Source organism: Phyllopteryx taeniolatus, chromosome 10 (assembly GCF_024500385.1).
Source record: "Phyllopteryx taeniolatus isolate TA_2022b chromosome 10, UOR_Ptae_1.2, whole genome shotgun sequence".
NCBI classification, from domain to species: domain Eukaryota; kingdom Metazoa; phylum Chordata; class Actinopteri; order Syngnathiformes; family Syngnathidae; genus Phyllopteryx; species Phyllopteryx taeniolatus.
Window position 1 is genome coordinate 18,269,955 of NC_084511.1, and position 23,465 is coordinate 18,293,419.

General features: G+C 40.0%; 1 protein-coding gene across 1 annotated transcript; it reads left to right on the plus strand.

Moving 5' to 3' along the window:
- Nucleotides 1-393: 393 nt before the first annotated feature.
- On the plus strand, nucleotides 394-23,125 carry cyfip2 (cytoplasmic FMR1 interacting protein 2). The gene is made up of 30 exons (XM_061787992.1): nucleotides 394-547; nucleotides 6,833-6,982; nucleotides 7,066-7,155; nucleotides 8,022-8,099; nucleotides 8,434-8,535; nucleotides 8,681-8,862; nucleotides 8,981-9,077; nucleotides 9,275-9,403; nucleotides 9,496-9,600; nucleotides 9,679-9,767; nucleotides 9,859-10,096; nucleotides 10,931-11,083; nucleotides 11,276-11,415; nucleotides 11,509-11,656; nucleotides 12,030-12,183; nucleotides 12,808-12,964; nucleotides 13,044-13,140; nucleotides 13,225-13,301; nucleotides 13,386-13,494; nucleotides 13,575-13,694; nucleotides 13,781-13,980; nucleotides 14,056-14,143; nucleotides 14,269-14,412; nucleotides 14,506-14,596; nucleotides 17,879-18,009; nucleotides 19,670-19,742; nucleotides 19,837-19,931; nucleotides 20,017-20,255; nucleotides 21,106-21,253; nucleotides 21,368-23,125. The coding sequence occupies exons 2-30, from the start codon at nucleotides 6,866-6,868 to the stop codon at nucleotides 21,533-21,535; spliced, it is 3,759 nt and encodes a 1,252-aa protein (XP_061643976.1). The 5' UTR covers nucleotides 394-547; nucleotides 6,833-6,865; the 3' UTR covers nucleotides 21,536-23,125.
- The last annotated feature ends 340 nt before the right edge of the window (nucleotides 23,126-23,465 follow it).

Consider the following 23,465-nt stretch of genomic DNA (forward strand, 5'->3'; position numbering starts at 1 on the left):
GCCTCAAGTTATTAAGTTTTGTATACTGTATAATTGACAGTAAACATTCATTTTTACTTTTCTACATCTCAGTCTGGCCTTTTTCTACAAATACTACTAAATTATTTCTGTAAATTGAATCAGTAATTTTTTTACATGAGTATCTGTGCTTCATACTATATGTTTTCTATAAACTTTTATTCAAGATCAAAGGCACTTGGCTTTACAGGAACATTCTGTAGCGTGTATTACGACGCACGGAATTTGGAAATTGCATTATTAAAAGAGCTAATGGTGCGGATAAGCGGTATAGAAGACGGATGCTCGTTGACACGAACCGCCGAGAAAGTCACGTTTGACAATCACTGATCGTCCTCACCAGTGTTACTGTCGCTTTAAGAAACTGCACTTGCAGCCATTTTCTGCTCTTTGTGTGGAGTGGATTAGAGCTGGGGAGGCGCTGGGGCAAAACTAGAGCATCAGTCGACTCTCAAGACGTGCTACAGGCGGAGAAGAAGTCGGAACGGCGTCGCAGTTCCGTATCGTCGGAGGGACATGAGATTTGCAGGTATGTGGCTGACTTGGCGGAGGATGGAGCCTCGTAGATGGACGTGGTCGTCTCGCTGGTGATGTGAGCTGTGTAGTGATGATGGCTGGAGAAAGCGAGAGAGAGAGAGAGCTCTTCTTTTCCGCCTCACTTCCTGCTCACACAATACATCTTTCTTGATATTTATTAGTGCTTACACAAACTACATCAAAGGTCGTCGGGGCGTTGCTGACAGATTCCTGTCTGAGTGAACCGGTTTTGTGTGATTATCCCCACACACGGGATTCCCGTTAGCCTCCAGCGGCATCGTAGCGCCCGCGGAGATGAGATGGGTGGGGTGAGGAGAGCCTAGCAAGTGCACTGATGAGTGATGGAGGCCAGGCGAATTTTTTACCCCCCTCTTAGATGGAGGAAAAAAACTGACCGCGTGGTATTTACGAGGTTTTGATAATGTGACTCCCTATTTTGAGTAGGTAGTTTCAGCGTGGACGTGAGCGAGGTGTCAATATTGGAGAAGCAGCACTGCTCTCATGGCGACACGCCTGCAGGCCTGTGACTGATGCTCAAATGACAAACGGTATTCGCCGACTTCACAGTTTCCAATGAGCTCACGCGATAGCCTTGCAGGGGTGCATATGTCCTGTGCATGTTCTTTACGGTTGCAGGCTGACTGTTTTGCGAATGTATAATTCGTGCACCCAAAAGCCTCGTGCACCCTAAGCCGTGATGTCATAATTTGTAGCTGACCGCATGCTTCACCAAATTAAGTAAGGTAATAGTTTAACATTGTTTATTATTTTCATTGTGGTTGTTGTAGTAGTATAAACTCTATTAGGATCAGACAACATCATCTGAGGCGGCACGGTGGCCGACTGGTTAGAGCGTCAGCCTCACAGTTCTGAGGACCAGGGTTCAATCCCCGACCCCGCCTGTGTGGAGTTTGCATGTTCTCTCCGTGCCTGTGTGCGTTTTCTCCGGGCACTCCGGTTTCCTCCCACATCCCAAAAACATGCATTAATTGGAGACTCTAAATTGCCCGTAGGCATGACTGTGTGCGAATGGTTGTTTGTTTCTATGTGCCCTGCGATTGGCTGGCAACCAGTTCAGGGTGTACTCCGCCTCCTGCCCGTTGATAGCTGGGATAGGCTCCAGCACGCCCGCGACCCTAGTGAGGAGAAGCGGCTCAGAAAATGGATGGATGGATGGAACATCATCTGATATGTCTATGTAATATTTAAATTTCTTAATATCACCACATGAAATGGACAGAATAAACTTTACAGAGATGCATCTCATGATAAATCAGACACTGTCTCATTTTCCATTTAAAAATCCATACTGTTTCATATGGCATGTCTATAGTTTTTGATACATCGAACTGGACATGTTATTATTGGTAGGTATTCTTCATGGGCGGCACGGTGACCGACTGGTTAGAGCGTCGGCCTCACAGTTCTGAGGACCGGGGTTCAATCCCTGGCCCCACCTCTGTGGAGTTTGCATGTTCTCCCCGTGCCTGCGTGGGGTTTCTCCGGGCACTCCGGTTTTCTCCCACATCCCAAAAACATGCATGGTAGGTCAATTGACAACTCTAAATTGCCCGTAGGTGTGAATGTGAGTGCGAATGGTTTTTTGTTTGTATGTGCCCTGCAATTGGCTGGCAACCAGTTCAGGGTGTACCCCGCCTCCTGCCCGATGATAGCTGGGATAGGCTTCAGCACGCCCGCGACCCTAGTGAGGAGAAGCGGCTCAGAAAATGGATGGATGGATGGATGGTATTCTTCATCATCCCCATCAATTCTAGAGTGAATCCACGCATTGATTGTCTTATAAAAAAATATTTAGGCAAAAAACATATTCTCTGTTCTACAGTCAGTGTTGATTGTATTTACTGCCATGCATACCGTAATGAATGTGATTTGTTTTGCCCCCCTAGCCCTCCTCTACTTGTCTACTAGGCTTGTTTTCGCATGAGCGTGTGTTGTCCATTGTTGCTCGTCTAAAATCAAAACATGTCATTGATGGAGTCAGGTGATACAAGCCAACGTCCGATACTCTACACTGCAAAGACACTGCTGGAACGTGTTTGGAAATGCTCTGTATTGCTTGTGTTTGGTGAGGATGAATCAATGTAACAAATGCAACCCCTCGGCAGGGGCTTCCATTGAGTATTGCGACCTCCGCTTGACACACTTTTGAGTAAAAGTTTGTGTGTCTCCTCTTTGCCAAATGCCTGATAACAGACACTGGCCACTGCTCTCTGCAACAGTTTAAAAAAAATCTTCCTTTGTGGTAAAAATAGTGCTTTGATTAATATTGTCAGAGAGGTATTAATTTGACAATATGTTTATTATTGTGGTTGAAGTGTCTTGTGCGTTTATTATCACATTGTCCATGCTATCTTCTCATTATTTTCTCATTGTTTCTTTTTGCTGTTTTTGTTTTTGGATAACAGGGTCACTTCCTCATGCATGCTAGTAGGATGATTCTGTCATGAGGAGAGTTGCCCTAAATTGTAATACAGGGAATCTCTGCACACTTACCTATTGTCTGTTATTCGCTCTGGCTTCACTGTACTATATAGTAACAGTAACCTCTTCTATTTACAGTTCGCTATTGTCACAAATTCACTTTTCGCAGTTTTTTTTTCATTGTAAGAACTTCTCCTCACCTATTTGCTGAAAAACTCACATATTCGTGTTTTTTTTGTGCTCATTCATTAATGCCTGAATATGCCAGATGATGGCGCTAAAGCCCTCGCTAGTAGTCAAGTTGTAATTTTTGTCAAGGATGTATGTTGAAGTGATATATCACGACTGAGAGATTAAGATCTTTGTATGTCAGGGAGGAGCCAAGTTTAGCCTGGGTTGTTTGCGGAAGTTAAAGAGTCTTTGTCACATGTGTATGTTTTTGTTCGTCTAAGTGGTCGGCTATTAAAAAGCTCAAGCTAAGAAATGACGGAGGTATTTTTAAGGGTTGCAAAGCAGCTACAAACACATCCTCGCTGTTCCAGTGCATTTTTTTTCAAATAATCTGTAAATTGAAAGTTGAATAACATAAAAGTAGTTATAATCTCGAGGTCAAGTTTTTAATTTTTCCAACAATCACAGTGATGAGTGCTATTGCAGTTTTCTTTTTTTTTTTACATTTCTTACAGAAATGATATACGATCTTCAGATAATACAGAAATACCTTGCAAATAACAATACAAATTAATCCATAACAAAAAAAGGACAAGGATAACAGCACAATATTGATCAATTAAATTTGCCTATAGGGTTACTGATTTATACTGTTTTAAATTACTACTACTGGGTGTTGTTTTGCTATGGTCATCACTAAACATAAACATTGAATCCAACATATATTTTTTTCAAATACAGTTATTGTCTTGCAAGCTATCATGGTGTTATTTTGGTGTAATAAAAGGCATACAACTAGGAAACTAAGGGTCTAGAGATAAATGAAAGGGCCCTTCCCTATGTAAAGATGATGCACGGACACACGCATGCACGCACACACAAGCTTACACAAACTGTTGCACGGTCTTCTATAGGGTGGGAAAGTTTATTCAGCCCACTCTGGCTGTAAACGGCGATGTTCCCAAATGTGAATAGGATCTGAGCTCACCAGCATTGTCAAGCATCCTCTAGCAAGTTGTACTGTATTTTTCTGTAAGCGGAGTAATTTAAAACCAGTCTTTTGGGGCGGTTCAATTCCTCTCAGAATCCACTTGTCAAATTAGTAAAAAAATTATAAAAAGGAAGTTCTACAGTTCTACATTTTTGTTCATGCTACCAGGAAGCAGACTATAGTAACCAAATAGGAACACTTAAACGGTGGTCTTACCTACTTAAAAGCTTTCAGTGGCTGGAATATATCCCACCCAGTCATCACTGGGCATTCTGCGGCCCAACGAGAAACTCTAGCCACCAGCTAGCTCGTAAACTAAAAGGCAACCGGAGGCTACATGGAGCTGACGCTGCGAAGAGGCGCCGGGCTAGTCCGCTTCATGGTTTTCTTCCAGCAAATATCTTCAAAGATGTCTAATGTATTTTTTTTTAAATCTCTGAATTCACTTTAAGGTTGATTCTGACTACCAACACAAATTAACATAAATATATGAATGGACTATATATATATATATATATATATATATATATATAAATTCTTCATTCATTCATTTTCCATACCGCTTATCCTCACTGGGTCGCGGGCGTGCTGAAGCTTATCCCAGCTATCTTTGGACGAGAGGCGGTGTACACCCTGAACTGGTTGCCAGCCAATCGCAGGGCACATATAAACAAACACCCATTCATACTCACATTCACACCTACGGGCAATTTAGAGTCTTCAATCAACCTACCATGCATGTTTTTGGGATGTGGGAGGAAACCGGAGTACCCGGAGAAACCCCACGCAGGCACGGGGAGAACATGCAAACTCCACCCAGGCGGGGCCGGGATTTGAACCTCAGAACTGTGAGGCAGATGTGCTAACCAGTCGTCCACCATGCCGCCCATAACACCCATGACAAAAATAATATAGCAATATCGTGCCCACTGTTTGGGATCTAGGTCAATCAGGCAATTGATGTATAAAGTGGGCTCAAAGGTCATATTGTGATGATGATGTCACTTAGTGGCATTTTATAGGTAATCCTGGAATTTAGGTAATTCGAGAACACATCTTCTTAAATTTTACATTTGCCTTGTTTATACTGTATGCACTGTCTGTTTTTGGTCATGGAATAGAAACTGCACTTCTTTCTGCGCAGTAAAGAATTGCTGTTTTTCTGGTTATTTTCATGATAGTCATTATGCTTATAGTATCTTGAGTTTTACATTAGTATTTGCTTGGTAAAATAAATGTGTGTAGGTCATCAATATTTATAATGATCTTATTGTACTGAGCACCCAGAAGCATTCCTATGTCACAATGCTTTGGACTACCATTGCACAAGTAGAAACTCACAGTCAGAGAAGAGTCACACATAATAGTTTATTCTGCCTAATTTCTTTTTGACACTTATCTTCTCGCTTCTGGCTTTGCATATTAAGCCGATTATTGGCCCTGTCAACTTTGCCTGCCACTGTTGTGCTGAATATTGTCATGAGAAAGAGAGGGCAAGGTCTGCACTTTCTCAAGGAGCACACATGCCTTGCATTGATCAAGACTACGAATGACACTTACTGTACATTATATATCACTTCATGTATACTGTACATGTATTACATACACAATATACAATGTATAGACACGTACATAACTTTCAGTGGACCAGTGTCCCGCTGTTTTCCATATTTGTAATTTGGATTTCCTCTTGTATTTTTTTCTCAGACAGTTGGGGACATTAGCTCTTGGTTTGAAGGTCTTTATTGAAAAGCAAGAGGATACAACTCCAGGGGATACAACACAGACAAAGGAGTACAGAAGCGGAAATGATAGTGCCTAGACCTGTTTCTTTGTTATTTTAAAGCTTCATTCAGATCAATTAATTTACGTCAGATAGTTTTCTCCACACGATTCAAATTCAAATTAACACACAAAGTAACACTTCATTATGTAGACTGCTTACGTATGTTAGTGACATTCTTTTACTTGCTGTTCCAGGCTGGGAATCCAGTTGAATAGTGTTTTGTACAAATGAAGGACAGATGGAATGGCTCAAGAGAATGTTATGCTCATAATCTGGCAGCAGATTTAATAAAATTCTGTAACATAACATAGAGTGCCTGTTCTGGAACCCTGGGGTGATGTTGGTTCAGTTAGATAAGTCCAACGAAATCACATGATGTTGGAGTCACTGTGGAGATCTTGCACTGTTGCAGTGATGGTCTCCAAGTGTGACTTTATTTTCAATGGGAGTCAGAACTCTGAGATAGAAAAAGAAAGAAAGTGGGTGGGTGAGGGTGGGGGGTATGTGTTTGTTGTGTGTCTGCTGCTTGCAGTACAAGCACAAATGGGCACAGTAATGTTAACTAATTTTAACTCATGCATGAGTACTGCCTCCATGAGTGAAAATGCTTTTATTGTGTCCACGGGCGCTCTTTCTGCACTCTGTGCTCTGCTTCCGTAAGTAGAAGTGGCTTGCCTCGTTCAACCCCTTAGCTCCAGTTCCGGTTGTCATGGTAACAAAAGCCGTACTCTGCATTGATTGGCTGTTGCTTGCGGTATTTTGACGAAAGCATGTCACAGACATGGCAGACAAAATATGTCTCCTTTAAGTCCCTCCAGTGCCATCATTCATCTGTGGGCTTTTTTTTATGGCTATTTATTTCATGCGCTGCTTCTTTCTTCTTTCAGACTTTGGTGTGGTGTGAGTGAGGCTTTGTAACCATGACGACCCACGTGACCCTTGAGGATGCCCTGTCCAATGTGGACTTGCTGGAGGAGCTGCCCCTCCCAGACCAGCAGCCATGCATTGAACCCCCTCCCTCCTCCATTATGTATCAGGTACAAACCCACCCACACTGTCACCTGTCCAACTAGTGTCACTATATCTTACTCTGCTCACCAATCTCTTGCTTATTCTGCAGGCCAATTTTGACACCAACTTTGAAGACAGGAATGCGTTTGTGACAGGGATCGCTCGTTATATTGAGCAAGCTACAGTCCACTCCAGCATGGTGAGGCGTGGTTTCTATTTTCAAATGATTCAATACCACTGGCCTTCCATCATAAATAGTATTTACATTTAGTTGGTTCTTCCTCCATCTGATAATTATGACAAAGACAAAGATGATGTGCACCCTCTGCAAATTGATATTCAATTAGATATCATCATCAAGCGCACATTGTCACACACTGGTGATTCATCTAGGCAAAGTTCCACTCAACCTTCTCCTCCATGAATGATGTTGTGAGCTTATTGGTGTGACTTGACTTACAAATAGAGGAAGCTGTGGTTTATTCAACCCTATTTCTTTAGGAAGTACAACTTGGGTTCAAGCCAGTCTATTTGAGGATACTAGAGCCACAGGGATGGAGAAATGTGTCTCACCTATTTCTGAATGGAGGAAATGTTTCCCTGCTGAAATATTAATAAAGTGCCCATTCATTATGGAACATGTTACTCTTCAGCGAGGAACGAATGTGCTATCCCATGAACACATTGTAGCTTAAATGCGAACCTGCACACAGCAAAATGCTAAGCAATAAATTGTCAAAATGGTCTATGCAACTGACCTTGTTATTGAATGTAATGGCAAAAAAAAATAAAAAATTCCTCAAATGTTCTTCCAATTTGAAAACATAATGCAGTTGTTTTATCTAATATGTTACATACTGTTATTTAAATTGTATACTGTATCTGGTACTTTGTTGATCTAGTGAGGCTACAAAGTAAGCATACTTGATACTGTAATCAATATATATTGAAGTTTACATATTTATTTTATCAGTATTATGATAGTGGAGTTTATACTGACTGCCACTTTTAGCACACTCTTCACTTTGTTGAATTAAAGCATCATTACTTTTTCCTTTTGTGCAGAATGAAATGCTGGAGGAAGGACATGAGTACGCTGTGATGCTTTACACATGGAGAAGTTGCTCTAGAGCTATTCCGCAGGTAACATTCAGACATAGAAATAAATGTTGATTGGTGGACTTGGGCTCTACTTTGTATTCACAGTAGTGTAAAATAAAGTCTGGTGTCTGTTTTATTGTCATGTTCAACCCACAAGTTCCTCTTTCCATGGGTGGGAAAGCAAACTTAGAGAGACCTCAAGAAACCAAAGAAAACATCAAAACAAAGAAATAGAATATATAAGGCATACTTAGATTTGATTGAACCAATGCAAACATCAGCATTCTTTCATTTATTCCTAGTCCTGAATGGACCCCTAATTTACATTAGAAGAATAATGGCAAGACATGTAATGGTGCCCTCATGTGTTTGTTAGGTGAAATGCAATGAGCAACCCAACAGAGTTGAGATCTATGAGAAAACAGTGGAGGTGTTGGAGCCTGAAGTCACCAAGCTCATGAAGTTTATGTACTTCCAAGTAAGATATATTTTAAAGTGATAATTTGAGCAGGTGTAAGGACATAAAATCCATAAGGTCTTTGTATATTTTTAAGTGTATTTATTGCTTTTTATACAAACAAATAATTATGTATTATGAGTTTTAATTTCTTTTTTGTCAATAGCGGAAAGCTATAGAACGTTTCTGCAGTGAAGTGAAGCGTCTCTGTCATGCTGAGAGAAGGAAAGATTTTGTTTCGGAGGCCTATTTGCTCACTTTGGGCAAATTTATCAACATGTTTGCTGTATTGGACGAACTGAAAAACATGAAGTGTAGTGTAAAAAACGATCATTCTGCTTACAAAAGGTACTGTGCCGTGCATAAATGCAAACGTTCTCATTACTCCATTTAATCTTTCTCATTAATGCATTTGCTTATCCAAAAGGAAAAAATAGTTAATGTGTCGGGCTGTCTTTGTCTCCAGGGCTGCTCAATTCCTGAGGAAGATGGCTGACCCTCAGTCCATCCAGGAGTCTCAGAATCTTTCAATGTTCTTAGCCAACCACAACAGGATCACTCAGGTTTGATTATTGTCACCTGTTAATTTGTTTAGTTCATCTACCATTTGATAATCGCCTCCAAATTGTTTAACTTGTACTGTACGTGTGAAAAACCTACATTATTATTACTATTGTTATTATTATTATTATTATAAGAAATAGCTTCACATCTAACTCTAAGTGACCATTTACAAACTTTGACTCCTGTGTTTTTGTAGTGCCTGCACCAACAGCTGGAAGTGATTCCAGGTTATGAGGAACTTTTGGCAGATATTGTCAACATTTGTGTAGATTATTATGAGAACAAGATGTATTTGACTCCAAGTGAAAAACACATGCTTCTCAAGGTACACACATTTAACATTTTCTTACCCACTGTAGTCATGTGCTTTAGCTTGTCCTTTTCTACATTAAAAAAACATGTATGTCAATGTGTCAGGTGATGGGGTTTGGTCTGTACCTGATGGATGGGAATGTGAGTAACATCTACAAACTAGATGCCAAAAAGAGGATCAACCTTAGCAAGATTGACAAGTTTTTCAAAGTAAGGCTTTGACCTTTTCAATATATCCTTTTCCAAAAATCAAGTAAATCGGAGGACTTTCTTTCCTGTGCTTTTAAGCTTCAAGTGGTGCCACTGTTTGGAGACATGCAGATAGAGTTGTCTCGCTACATTGAGACAAGTGCTCACTACGAGGAAAACAAGTCCAAGTAAGAACCCATCAATACGCGCCTGCAGATTAACAGCTTCCCATCCTTCTTGAACCACATGAACCCTCCTTCCTCTCCTCTGTGTACACAGGTGGACGTGCACCCAGAGCAGCATTTCACCACAGTACAACCTGTGTGAGCAGATGGTGCAGATCAGAGAGGACCACATTCGATTCATCTCAGAGCTGGCGCGCTATAGCAACAGCGAAGTGGTGACAGGCTCGGGCCTGGACAGCCAGAAATCAGATGACGAATACAGAGAGCTTTTTGACCTTTCACTGAGGGGTCTGCAGTTGTTGTCCAAGTGGAGTACGCATGTCATGGAAGTTGTGAGTACTACTTTTTAAATGGGCAAGGAAACTTTGTGAGTACACTTACAGGTCACAATAGAGTAGGTACAACCTGCAAAATGTGATTGAATACATGAGCTGTATAAGAAAGCTTACCTTTACAAAGATGATAATGCTCAAATAAAAGATATGGACTTCTTGTAGCATATTTTGTTCCCTTATTTAATCACACAAGAAGGTTTTTTATCCCTCCCGTGTGATTAAATGGAATACATACATTTCATTTATGGGCATCATGTGTAGTGAGTTTGAATCACAGTTAAAAGGATTCAGAGCGGTTCAAATCTTGGTTTATACCTTTCTGTGTGGAATTTGCATGTTTGTTTGCTTGCGTGGCTTTTCTTCTGGTACTCCAGTTTACTCTAACATTCCAAAAACATACATGTTAGATGCATTTGGGAACTAAATTGAAAATGGGTGTGAATGTGAGTGTAAATGGTTGTTTGTATAAGCAGGTACAGTATAAACCCTGCAACTGACTAGCGTCCAGTCCAGGTTGTACCCTGCCTGCTGCCCAAAGTCAGTTGGGATAGGCTCCAGTTAACCCATGAAAATATGTGGCCTGGATATCAGTTTGATGCAGTGCAGTTCTACACAACTGAAAACTACAAGCATAATTTTAAGCACATTAATTAAAACATATCCATTAAAACTGAGAATTGTTATCTTTGTAAAGTCGTATTCTTGATAAACGACTTGTACTCTAGCTCATTATATTATGTAGGTTTACCTGATGTGTTGTAATTGGCTGATGAGTGTATGTGTATTCTGAAAGGCACCATAGAATTAATTAAACCTTTCTGGCTCTTTCAGTACTCATGGAAGCTGGTCCATCCCACAGATAAATTTTGTAATAAGGATTGTCCAGGCACAGCAGAGGAGTATGAACGAGCCACACGTTATAATTACACCAGTGAGGAGAAATTTGCTCTGGTGGAAGTGATTGCCATGATTAAAGGTCTTCAGGTACAAAAGACCTCTCAGGGTTTTCTGTGGTCTTTTTGGAATTTTGTATAGCTTACGGTACATATGGATAATCTCAGATTCTGACAAGTAAAGCACCTTTGGTCTTTTGTTGATATCTGTTTAAAATGTTATTTCTAATACAACTGTGATGCTCAGAATTGAGTACTCATTCTAATGTTTTGTGCCTATCAGGTCTTGATGGGGCGAATGGAGTCAGTGTTTAATCAGGCTATTAGAAATACTATCTACGCAGCACTGCAGGACTTTGCCCAGATGACCCTCAGGGAGCCTCTCCGCCAGGCGGTGCGCAAGAAGAAGAACGTCCTCATTAGGTACACATAGATCATGTGATCAAAAGTACAACTCACGTATGTAATGTAATGTTGTTTTGCGTGGCTCTGTCATCCCATTTTCATTTTCTTCAGTGTTCTCCAAGCCATTCGAAAGACGGTTTGTGACTGGGAGGGCGCGAGAGAACCTCCAAATGACCCATGTCTGAGGGGAGAGAAGGACCCTAAAGGTGGTTTTGATATCAAGGTGCCCCGGAGAGCTGTTGGACCTTCTAGCACACAGGTAAGTTTCATTGAGTTTATTAACATCAAAAGGGACAACATGATTACATAAATGTGCAATTAGTAAAAATACTTTGGTACGTAAATGCTCTCAAAGTACATTTTATTCCAAGTACTGTACACCTATTGGCCACTACATCTGTACAATCAGATCAGATCCAACACAAATTCTTCCTCTAAGGGGTAATAGTTTTGATTTTCTTTATAGTACTATAACTCTTGGACTTGTACCAATAGTATAGAGCTGCACTGTATAATCGTGTCCATAGAGTATTTGCTATAGAGTAGCTCTTATATTCAATCTCATTAAACTGTCTAGTCTGTTCTGTGTGGTTTCTTTCTTCTTCGTGGTCCCTCTTTGTATTCCCCTGCAGCTGTACATGGTGCGCACTATGCTGGAGTCATTAATTGCAGACAAGAGTGGCTCTAAAAAGACTCTACGCAGCAGTCTGGATGGACCCATTGTAGTGGCCATAGAAGACTTCCACAAACAATCCTTCTTCTTCACACACTTGCTCAATTTCAGCGGTGAGGAGAACCTCTCAGCACAGATAGTAAATAACCTCATTGACCAAAGCAGTTGGTCCTTGTCCTTAATCAATTGATCAGGCAATCAGGGACTGATAAGGCTTCCCAGTTCCCCCTGAATCTCAATTATTCATTTTACCAGAGCAAACACTTCTATGTTTCCAACTGTGTGATCAGTTTGAGAAAGGTCCTTTTATTTTCCATCATGACTGTGCCCGGGTGCACAAAGCAATCTCCATAAAGGCTTGTTTGGATGATTTTGATGACCTCAACCATATTAAACAACTTTAGGATGCACTCGATCTGAGATTGAGAGCCAAGGCCTCTCGTCTCATCAGCGACTTCTGACCTTGCAAATGTTCTTCTGTATCAATAGAAAACAATTCCCACAGGTTCGCCTCAATATCTCAACACGCCATATTTTCTTTAATTTTAAAATTTCTATTGGTGTAATGGCTTTGTGTCCCAGTACTTTAATCTATCAAGTGTATGGCTACAAATCTGATGTATTTTACATAAGATTACATACTATGAGAACTATGGTATAAAACACAACTAGAGTATATGGATTGTGTATTTATTTGAAAAAAAAAAAAAACACCTTTATGTCCTTTCAATGCCCAGAGGCCCTCCAGCAGTGTTGTGACCTGTCCCAGCTCTGGTTTAGAGAGTTCTTCCTTGAGCTGACCATGGGTCGCAGAATCCAGTTCCCTATTGAGATGTCTATGCCATGGATCCTCACCGACCACATTCTGGAGACCAAGGAACCCTCAATGATGGAGTGAGCCTGTGTTCCATTACAAGTCAATTTTGGTTTTGAGGAAAATGGTTTGTATTTCGTGCTTTTCTCATTTCCCTAGGTATGTGCTTTATCCACTGGATTTGTACAATGACAGTGGCTACTATGCTCTTACGAAGTTCAAGAAGCAGTTCCTTTATGATGAAATTGAGGCAGAGGTAATGTCTAATGGTTGCTTAAATTCAAATACCTTTATTTTATGTCAGTTTCTTGAAACAAATGTGTTTGCTCATTGTTGCCAGGTAAATCTTTGCTTTGATCAGTTTGTGTACAAGTTGGCTGATCAGATATTTGCCTATTATAAAGCAATGGCTGGAAGGTAGGAGGTTTGAATTGGTCTTTATAAGTTTGATGTTTTTGACACAAAATCATGCACCTATTAAAGTGGTTGACATTTTTCCAGTGTTCTGCTAGATAAACGCTTCCGTGCAGAGTGTAAAAACTATGGGGTGATTATACCATACCCTCCTTCAAACCGCTATGAGACGTTGCTTAAACAGAGACATGTGCAGGTACTGAAAACAACCCTAGTATATATAACTGTGCAGTTCACTTATTTCTGTATTCACTCAGTTCCTTCTGCGTCCAACAGCTTTTGGGTCGCTCCATTGACCTGAACCGTCTTATCACCCAGAGGATCTCTGCTGCCATGTATAAATCTCTGGACCATGCCATCAGCCGCTTTGAAAGCGAGGATCTGACCTCCATCGTGGTAAAGATCACATACCGTGGCCCAGTAAAACATCTCTTGTTTTAATTCAGATTCTAAACGCAACACTATATATCACACCTTGTCAGGAGTTGGAGTGGCTTCTGGAGATCAATAGACTCACCCACCGGCTTCTGTCCAAGCACATGACCTTGGACAGCTTTGATGCCATGTTCCGTGAGGCCAATCACAATGTCTCGGCTCCCTACGGCCGAATTACGCTTCATGTCTTTTGGGAGCTCAATTTCGATTTCCTCCCTAATTATTGCTACAACGGATCCACAAATCGGTCTGTCTGTGCTTGCAGACACACCTTTTCTTAATGGTGAATAGTATTACTGTTTTAAACATGTTTTATTTTCAGATTTGTACGCACAGCCATTCCCTTCACCCAAGAACCCCAGAGAGACAAGCCAGCCAATGTGCAGCCTTACTACCTGTATGGGTCCAAGGTGTGCCACAGACTTACACTCATTAAATTTAATTTTCAAAAAGCTTGTTCAACTTGGTAGGTTGGAATGGACTGTATGTAATTGCTGACTGACACTGATTATTTCTGTCTTTTTTTTCCTCCTAGCCTCTGAACATTGCCTACTCTCACATATACAGCTCCTACAGGAACTTTGTTGGCCCGCCTCACTTCAAGACCATATGTCGTCTCCTTGGTTACCAAGGCATTGCTGTTGTGATGGAGGAGCTGCTTAAGATTGTCAAGAGCTTGGTATTCATCATCATTTTCCTTCCTTAACATGTCCCCTCCACCTTTGTAGGGAATCTCAACATGACTGTGTGGTTCATCTTTGTGTCCTCTCAGTTACAAGGCACCATTCTGCAGTATGTAAAAACACTCATCGAAGTCATGCCCAAAATTTGCCGCCTACCTCGCCATGAGTATGGCTCCCCAGGTGAGTGTTTGTCCTCTCTGTGAACGTAACTTATTTATCTGTAGGGTCCAATTTTCAGTCTATCAAGTTAAAGAAGAATACGTTTTTATTACATTCTTTGTATATAATACGTTAATCAAATAATACAGTAGAACCTCCAAAGTTGAAAGTCCTGAAATTGGTACAATTTGGTGTTCAATGACAATAATCAGAACATTTTTGCTTCAAAGTCAAATGTAAATTTTGAAAAAGTCGAACTATCATCATCCATTAGACTTCAGTATATGATAACACATCTCAGTGTGCGAATATGCAGGATCAACTCCACAAGTGTGTTTCTCTCTCTTTTTTTTGTTTTTTGTTTTTTTGCGGGGGGTGTCATATCACCAAAGAAGGTTACGAGTGAGGGCAAAGAGGTAGAGTGTGATGACAACCATAGAACTGAAATTGTGACATAGGAATGCATCTGGGTGCTCAGTATTAAAAGAGCATTATAAATATTGATGACCTACACACATTTATTTTACCAAGCAAATGCTAATGTAAAACTGAAGAAACCCATCCATCCATTTTCTGAGCCGCTTCTCCTCACTAGGGTTGCGGGCGTGCTGGAGCCTTTCCCAGCTATCAGGAGGCGGGGTACACCCTGAACTGGTTTATAGCCAATCGCAGGGCACATACAAACAAACAACCATTCGCACTCACATTCACACCTACGGGCAATTTAGAGTTGTCAATTAACCTACCATACATGTTTTTGGGATGTGGGAAGAAACCGGAGTCAGGCAGGCACGGGGAGAACATGCAAACTCCACACAGGCGGGGCCGGGGATTGAAACCCGCTCCTCAGATCTGTGAAGCAGACGCTCTAACCAGTCGTCCACCGTGCCGCAACTCAAGATACTATAAGCATAATGACTATCATGAAAATGACCAGAGAAAAATTATGTACTTTGCAGAAAGAAGTGCAGTTTCTATTCCATGACAAAAAACAGGCAACTGCAAAACTTAAGAATCTGTGTTCTCAAGTTGCCTAAATTCCAGGATTACCTATAAAATGCCACTAAGTGACATCGTCATCACAATATGACCTTTGATCCCACTTTATACATCAATTGCCTGATTGACCTAGATCCCAAACAGTGGGCACTATATTGCTGTATTATTTTTGTCATGAGTGTTATGGGTGGCATGGTGGATGACTGGTTAGCACATCTGCCTCACAGTTCTGAGGACCGGGGTTCAAATCCCGGCCTCACCTGTGTGGGGTATGCATGTTCTCCCCGCGCCTGCGTGGGTTTTCTCCGGGTACTCCGGTTTCCTCCCACATCCCAAAAACATGCGTGGTAGGTTGATTGAAGACTCTAAGTTGCCCGTGGGTGTGTATGTAAGTGCTAATGATTGTTTGTTTATATATGCCCTGCAATTGCCTAGCAACCAATTCAGGGTGTACCACGCCTCTTACCCAAAGATAGCTGGGATAGGCTCCAGCATGCCCGCAACCGTAGTGAGGATAAGCGGTACAGAAAATGGATGGATGAGTGTTTTGGCATGACTGATTGTTGTGACTGGCTTCAAGTCAGCCCTTAGATCAGTGGTGTCAAATGTATGGCCCGTGGGTCAGAACTGGCCTGTCAGGGGGTCCAATCAGGCCCGTGGGGATGATTTTTGCAAAGTGTAAATCTTTTACTGCAATCTTTCCATAAAAGTGACTGTTGTTGCTAATTTTGTCTGCTTGAGGTTGCACTGACGCTACATTTATTTCTGTGAAAATGAATACCTACTGTAGAAATAATGTATTTTAACTTTTATTTAAACATCTTCAGTTCAAAACCGGTTGGTTTGGTGGAATCCTTTTGTGTTTTCTTCATGCACTGCCACACACTCTTTTTGAAGACTTCCCACTTTAGTTTGTATGGTGTGTCAGTTGAGGTTGCCAAGATTTCCAGATAGATGTGGATGATTTTAAAATGATTTGTAGATCTTAACAGGTTTTTAAATGAAAGTTATATAGCGCTACTGTGATCTGTAAGTTGAATTTGTCATGAAATTACAGATTTTGCATATGATTTGCAAAAAAGACAATAATCATCCATCCATCTATCCATCCATCCATTTTCTACACCGGTTATCCTCACTCGGGTCGCAGGCGTGCTGGAGCCTATCCCAGCTAACTCCGGGGTACACCCTGAAATGGTTGCCAGCCAATCGCAGAGATAATAATCAATAATGTGAATATTTCCATAATCAACTTGAAATTAATTGCACCAAAACAATGGGGGAAATCTGGAATAGTTGTTATTTATTGCTTACTAGGCCACAAATATCCTGGTCCGGCCCACTTGATTTCAAATTAGGGTGAATGTGGCCCCTGAACCGAAATGACTTTGAGACCCCTGAGAGCACATAGAAGCTCCAATTTTGTATTGCTGAATCCACAATATCTCGCGATAATTTTTGTTTCTGCCATTTAAAACAATTTTAATAGTGGGAAAGATCTGTTCTCCCCGTCACCCGCACCTCATTACGCACAGCGGTGCTGTTTGCGCCTGCCTTTCAGAAATGTTATTTAAAGATGCAAAATCAGCCACTGGAATTCGCCTCAGGTTTGATAAATCTATTTGCATGTACTCCTCCCAGGTGAACTGCAATGGCAATTTTGCCCATTGAGCAGGCACGTTCCTGGTTGGGACCTGTTTGTAGATCAGCTTTCACATTCTGTATGTTCACATGTGGAATCAAGTTTGTGCATGTTTTTGCACGTGCAGACCTTTAGTAAACCAGGCCTCTGATATCTCTATACTTCACTTTGATTATTGCTTTGATATTAACAAAGTCATCCCTAACAAGAAACATTTACTGATGCAGGAGGCCATACGCGCTTATTTGCATTTTATTCTGAATGGCCTTCTTGCATACTGACTAGACCTGAAAATTCAGATTAGACTTTTGGCAGCTGGGGGATATGCCTATATGGTTAGTAATCCTTAGATTACCAATGTTCTATTCCACAAATTCTGACCCGATTTACTATCTTGAAATCTTACTATCATCATTTAATAATCCCCTGATTCTCTTCATTGAGGGCCTGGTGCTTGGGCACAATGTAGGTTAACAAACTCTGTGACATCGTTTTGATTCATCCCAGTACTCTTGCATTATTAGTAGTACGGGCGTATTTTACCATACCGAACAACCAATTTGTTTTAAAGTTCGGGTGGAAACAATCTTTAATGTTTTGATTTTGTAATGTTTATCATATATAGAGAGTATGGCAAGATTCCCGTACTCATTTTATTGCAGGAATCTTGGAGTTCTTCCACCATCAGCTCAAGGATATTATTGAGTACGCTGAGCTCAAGACAGATGTCTTCCAGAGTTTAAGGGAGGTGGGGAACGCCATCCTATTCTGTCTGCTCATCGAGCAAGCTCTGGTAAGACCACAACTCTGCTGCTGACATGACAACTTGAGCTGGTATAATAAGATCCCACAGCCTGGACTGCAAATGTATTGTGTGGTTCATCTGGGAGCCTGAAGTTTTCTGTCCGATTTAAGATGTTGATTTCCTCTAAATCAGCCATCACAGACAGTCTTTCAGGCCCCCAATCTGAGTGCCAGAGTGAGTTTAATCTTGAAACTATGATTCTATTTTTCATTACACGCTGGCATCAACCACAGGTGGTAAGGACATAGGTTTTGTTCATTGCTATCAAAATAACACTGAGATGATTTCTTTCTTTGTTTCTCTCATTTTGGTTTGGCGTGCTGTTTCTCTCTTCTCTTATCATTTCTGTGTTTGCATGACACAGTTGTATATCCCATCAGCCCTAGAAAAAATGGTGTGACATTAATATTTAAATGAGATCTAAAGAAAGACAATTAATAAAATAATGACAAGCTATTGTTGAAGGATCCTAATGTGCTTGTCATCCATAGAGGAAATTGTACCACATTTTTGGAGGGTTGCTATTGTAGTTATGCGCTTCCATGTGTTTATTCTGATTCTGGGTGCATGTTTCCTGTTTGTATACCACATCTCCGCTGTCATTCAAGTACTAACCTTGTTACATATGGGATGTCTGTGCATATATTAGTTTCAACATACATAGATGCATGCTTTTATTATTGCATGCCTCTTCCTGTCATTAATGCACCCTCAAGGAAATTATTCATCATCCTGATTCATTTAATACTATACACCTTTACAAAACGCAATCACCTATTTAAACAACAATAGCGGTTGATATGATCTTAAAATACAAATAAATACAATACAATTCTTCACGACCCTTAGATTTCCTGAATCTCAATTATTAATCGTATAAAGACAGTTTTCACAATTCAAACTTTTTGGGGACAGTTTAGGGAAGACCTTTTCCTGTTCCATAACACCATTTGTAATGAAAGAACTTGAGAGAGCTTGACCTCAACCTCATCAAACACCCTTGCGATAAACTAGAACACATATTGTGTGCTAGGCCTTCTTGTCAAACAAGAGTGGAAGCTGTTTTAGCTGCAAAGGAACAACCAGTTCAGTTCTTTTAAAGACGGTTTTGACAATTCCAACTTTTTGGGAACAGTTTTGGGAAGACCTTTTCCTGCTCCAGGATGACTATGTCCTAGTGCACAAAGCAAGTTCCATACCACCATCTGTAATGGAAAAACCTAAGAGGGCTGACCTCAACCTCATCTAACACCCTTGGGATGAACTAAAACACAGATTGTGTGCTAGGCCTTCTCATCAAACAAGAGCAGATGCTGTTTTAGCTGCAAAGGAACAACCAGTTCCATATTCTTTCATTTTCACTGTCTACTCAAGAGTGTTAGTGAGAGACAGCCTTAACTTTGGCTTTAGAAATTACAAATGTTCTTATTGTTATTACTGCCAAAAAATACACATGGAAGGGAAATTATATTCTTAGTTGGAGACACCTAATTCACACCGCATACACATACTATGAAATTAAAGGGAAGTATGACGTTTGAATTCCAAATTAACATCACTTCATGGCTATCTGCATGCTCTTAAAGGATTTCTTTAAACAACACAGTGCATTCAAATTATGTTATCTTGTATTCTTTTTTAATATTAGTCACAGGAGGAAGTGTGTGACCTTCTTCATGCTGCCCCCTTCCAAAACATTCTGCCAAGAGTATATATCAAAGGTATATTTGGTTAAAATCATTCAAATTGAATGGTGATCATTTTGAGTTTTGATAAATAGGACACATTGAAAAATGTTGTTTATGTGATGTGTAGAGGGAGAGCGTCTGGAGGTGAGGATGAAAAGGCTGGAAGCAAAGTATGCACCTCTCCACCTTGTTCCTCTTATTGAGAGGCTGGGAACCCCTCAGGTATGTTTTCACCTATCATCCTAATACTATTTTATATATTTCAAGTTTATTGTATGAACATTTTATTGTTTTGTCATTCTGATAGCAAATTGCCATTGCACGTGAGGGAGATTTACTGACCAAAGAGCGTCTGTGCTGCGGCCTTTCCATGTTTGAGGTCATCCTGACGCGCATCCGTAGCTTTCTGCAGGACGGGGTGTGGCGTGGGCCTCCTCCCACCAATGGTGTCATGCATGTGGATGAGTGCATGGAGTTCCACCGCCTCTGGAGTGCAATGCAGTTTGTGTATTGCATTCCAGTAGGCACTCATGAGTTCACAGCAGAGTGAGTAACACCAGACTTGTGTTAGGGGAGGGCAATTATGGAAAAAGTACTGATCATGATTATTTTGATTGATATTGAAATCACGATGAATAAACACGATTATTCATTGATTTCGAAACTTAGTATTTAACTACCAATACTCAACTTTAAATATAACTTCATAGGAAAAAACAGAACATAAATGAATAACAAATATTATCCATCCATCCATCCATTTTCTGAGCCGCTTCTCCTGACTAGGGTCGCAGGCGTGCTGGAGCCTATCCCAGCTGTCATCGGGCAGGAGGCAGGGTACACCCTGAACTGGTTGCCAGCCAATCGCAGGGCATAACAAATATTAATAATAGTAAAAAATAGTAATAAAAACAATAAACACAAATATGTATGTGTATTGTCTATTATATATACTGTATATATTTGCTTTAAAAAAATCCTTCTCTCAATATTCTGGCATTTAGCAAATAGACATAACGTTGGTAATTCTAATTAACTGAAACAGGAAAAACATTTTTAACAGCTGCGTATTACAGTAAGATAAAAAAAGAGCAAAAGAAGGAAGTCGCAATAAAACTTCATTAAACTTGTTTTTCACAGATTAGGAAGAATATCTGCCCGTCAGTATTGTTATATTGTCTGTCTGTATGTGTTACGACGACCGTTTGTTTGTAAACATTCATTATATGAAGGTTAATCCCTCCCGTGATCTGATGCTAATGTTAGCTAGCCCATTAATAGGGTTTTCCATTGACTAATTGAATTATATTTTGTTATTTTGTTATTCTTTACTCACAGTTACAGTTAATCACAATAAATAAGAAGTGTAGCATAACCTGTGTGCTTTGACCTTTAGGCAGTGCTTTGGGGATGGTCTGAACTGGGCCGGCTGTGCCGTTATTGTTCTGTTGGGCCAGCAGCGTCGTTTCGATCTCTTTGACTTCTGCTACCACCTGCTCAAAGTTCAAAGACAAGATGGCAAGGATGAGATCATCAAAAATGTGGTGGGTATACTGTATTATACCAGCTATTAGGTACCAAGCACATTTTCAGTATTGAAATGTTATCCTGTTGTTGAATAACTGCAATTCACATGTTCCTTATTGTCTTTTTCGCAGCCACTAAAGAAGATGGCAGACCGCATCAGGAAGTACCAGATCCTTAACAATGAAATATTTGCTATCCTAAACAAGTACATGAAGGCAGTGGAGACAGACAGTTCCACTGTGGAGCATGTTCGCTGTTTCCAGCCTCCTATACACCAATCCCTGGCTACCACTTGTTGAAAACGTGTATACACATACAACACATACTGAAACACACAACTTCCCCGCGGATATGATTCTATTTCTTGCCAATTTTTGGTCTTCTACAGTTGTGAGTTACTGTAATTCATTCTCACACTGGCTAAAGAAATTTAAAGACAAATCATCTCAAACTGTTACTCTCCCTGAAATGTGTGCGAATGCTTACAATAGTGAAGTCGAAGAGACCAGAGGTGGAAGTAAATATTCACATCCTTTTTTGTTTGTTTTAATATACACATGACTTGCAATCAGACTCATACATACCCTCTTTTGTTCCTTCAACTGCATGGTAGATTGGATTACTTACACATATACCAAAATAGTCATATCTGGGTCCAGGTCTTCAAAGACTGTGAGTCCCACATTAAGTTAAACATGATTCCTTCCTGATTAAATAAAGTCTAATTGTATAAGTTAAAAAAGATCTCAGCAACAAAATCACTGTCACTACTATACATAGTATGGGCTCACATCCACTTCCCATAATAGCTTTTCTTCTCATTTGTGTAATTATGTGGTGTGTCTATGATAGGTCTTCTGTCTATCATGGATTAAGGATTTCTTCAGTATTTTTGTTTTGTTTTGTTTTGTTTACTCATCTGCTTATTTTTAGGCAGTGATGTTACCTGGCTGGTTTGACTTGCTTTTAATTATCTCACCTCCTACAAACCCATCAGATTTTCTTAACACATTTTTATTCGATGCAAATTTCAATGTAAATTTCACCGTTGAACTATGTGAAGTGTTGGGTGTCGTAATTGTTCTTGTTTTACTATGAATATTTTTAACATCATTGGTATCCTTGTCTGCTACTGACTGGAAACCTCATTTCTTTTTCTTTATTTTGCCTGTTGGGAAGATTTTTATATGCCGTTCATGAATACAGTGAGGGTAATCCTAATTTAGAAAGAAAACAAAGTTATGGGTGAAGATGTGTTGCTTTTTCCAGAGTTTAAAACAACTCCTGTAGGTGTGTTAATACCTCTGGGTGTATGATGACAGTGTTGTACTAGATTAACCTGTTTGGAGTGTGTGTGAATGATGCTGGTCCAGTAGGAAAAAAAATAACAAAAAAAACATGATACAATAAGTCACATATAATTAAATTAGCATTTCTTGAATATAGTCAGTATTAATTATTGTTTGACTTTTGCTTTAGCAGTGTTATCAAGATATGCTAAATTACCCCCTATTTTTTCACAAGGATAACAAATGACTTATTTAGAAGTCACCCCTACCGTGATGTTTTTCTGCATCATTTTTAATCAAGAAATTTTCTTTTGACGACTTTTATTATATTTATTCAACTTTGATCTGTTGTTCATTTACAGGTTAATCTAGTAAAAACAAAGGCACAAATGCATCATTGGGAAACCTTAGCATGGAAATGTAATTTATTGTCATTAATGGCTCCATTTGTGAAATGAGGGTTTGTTTATGTAACTGTACAAGTGACCATGTTTTGAAGTACTGCAAATGGGGAAAAGATTATAAAATGTACAACAATGGTCCTGCATAGGATTTGAAATTATGTTGTATTTCCATGAAATAAAACATGTTTAACTCAAAGTAAGTGTCATGCTTCACTCTGTTAGTTTAATTTGTCTTGGGCAATCGGAATTGTATAGCTGAATAATATTTGGGATGTAAAACTTAAAACAATAAATTTTATCCTGCGCTCGCCATTACTGATGACATCTTGTTTGCAACGATATTATGGAAATTAGAGACATACTAGTTAATTTGGTTTGCTTTTGTGACTTCCCATTTCATCCACCGTATATTTGTTAGTTAAAATTACAGTATACGACAAATACGAATTATAACGAGATCGGTGGTGCCATAAATGGTCCATGTGTTGTCTTTTTTGTTGTTGATGTTGCTGCCGCTGCGCACAAGGTACACATTT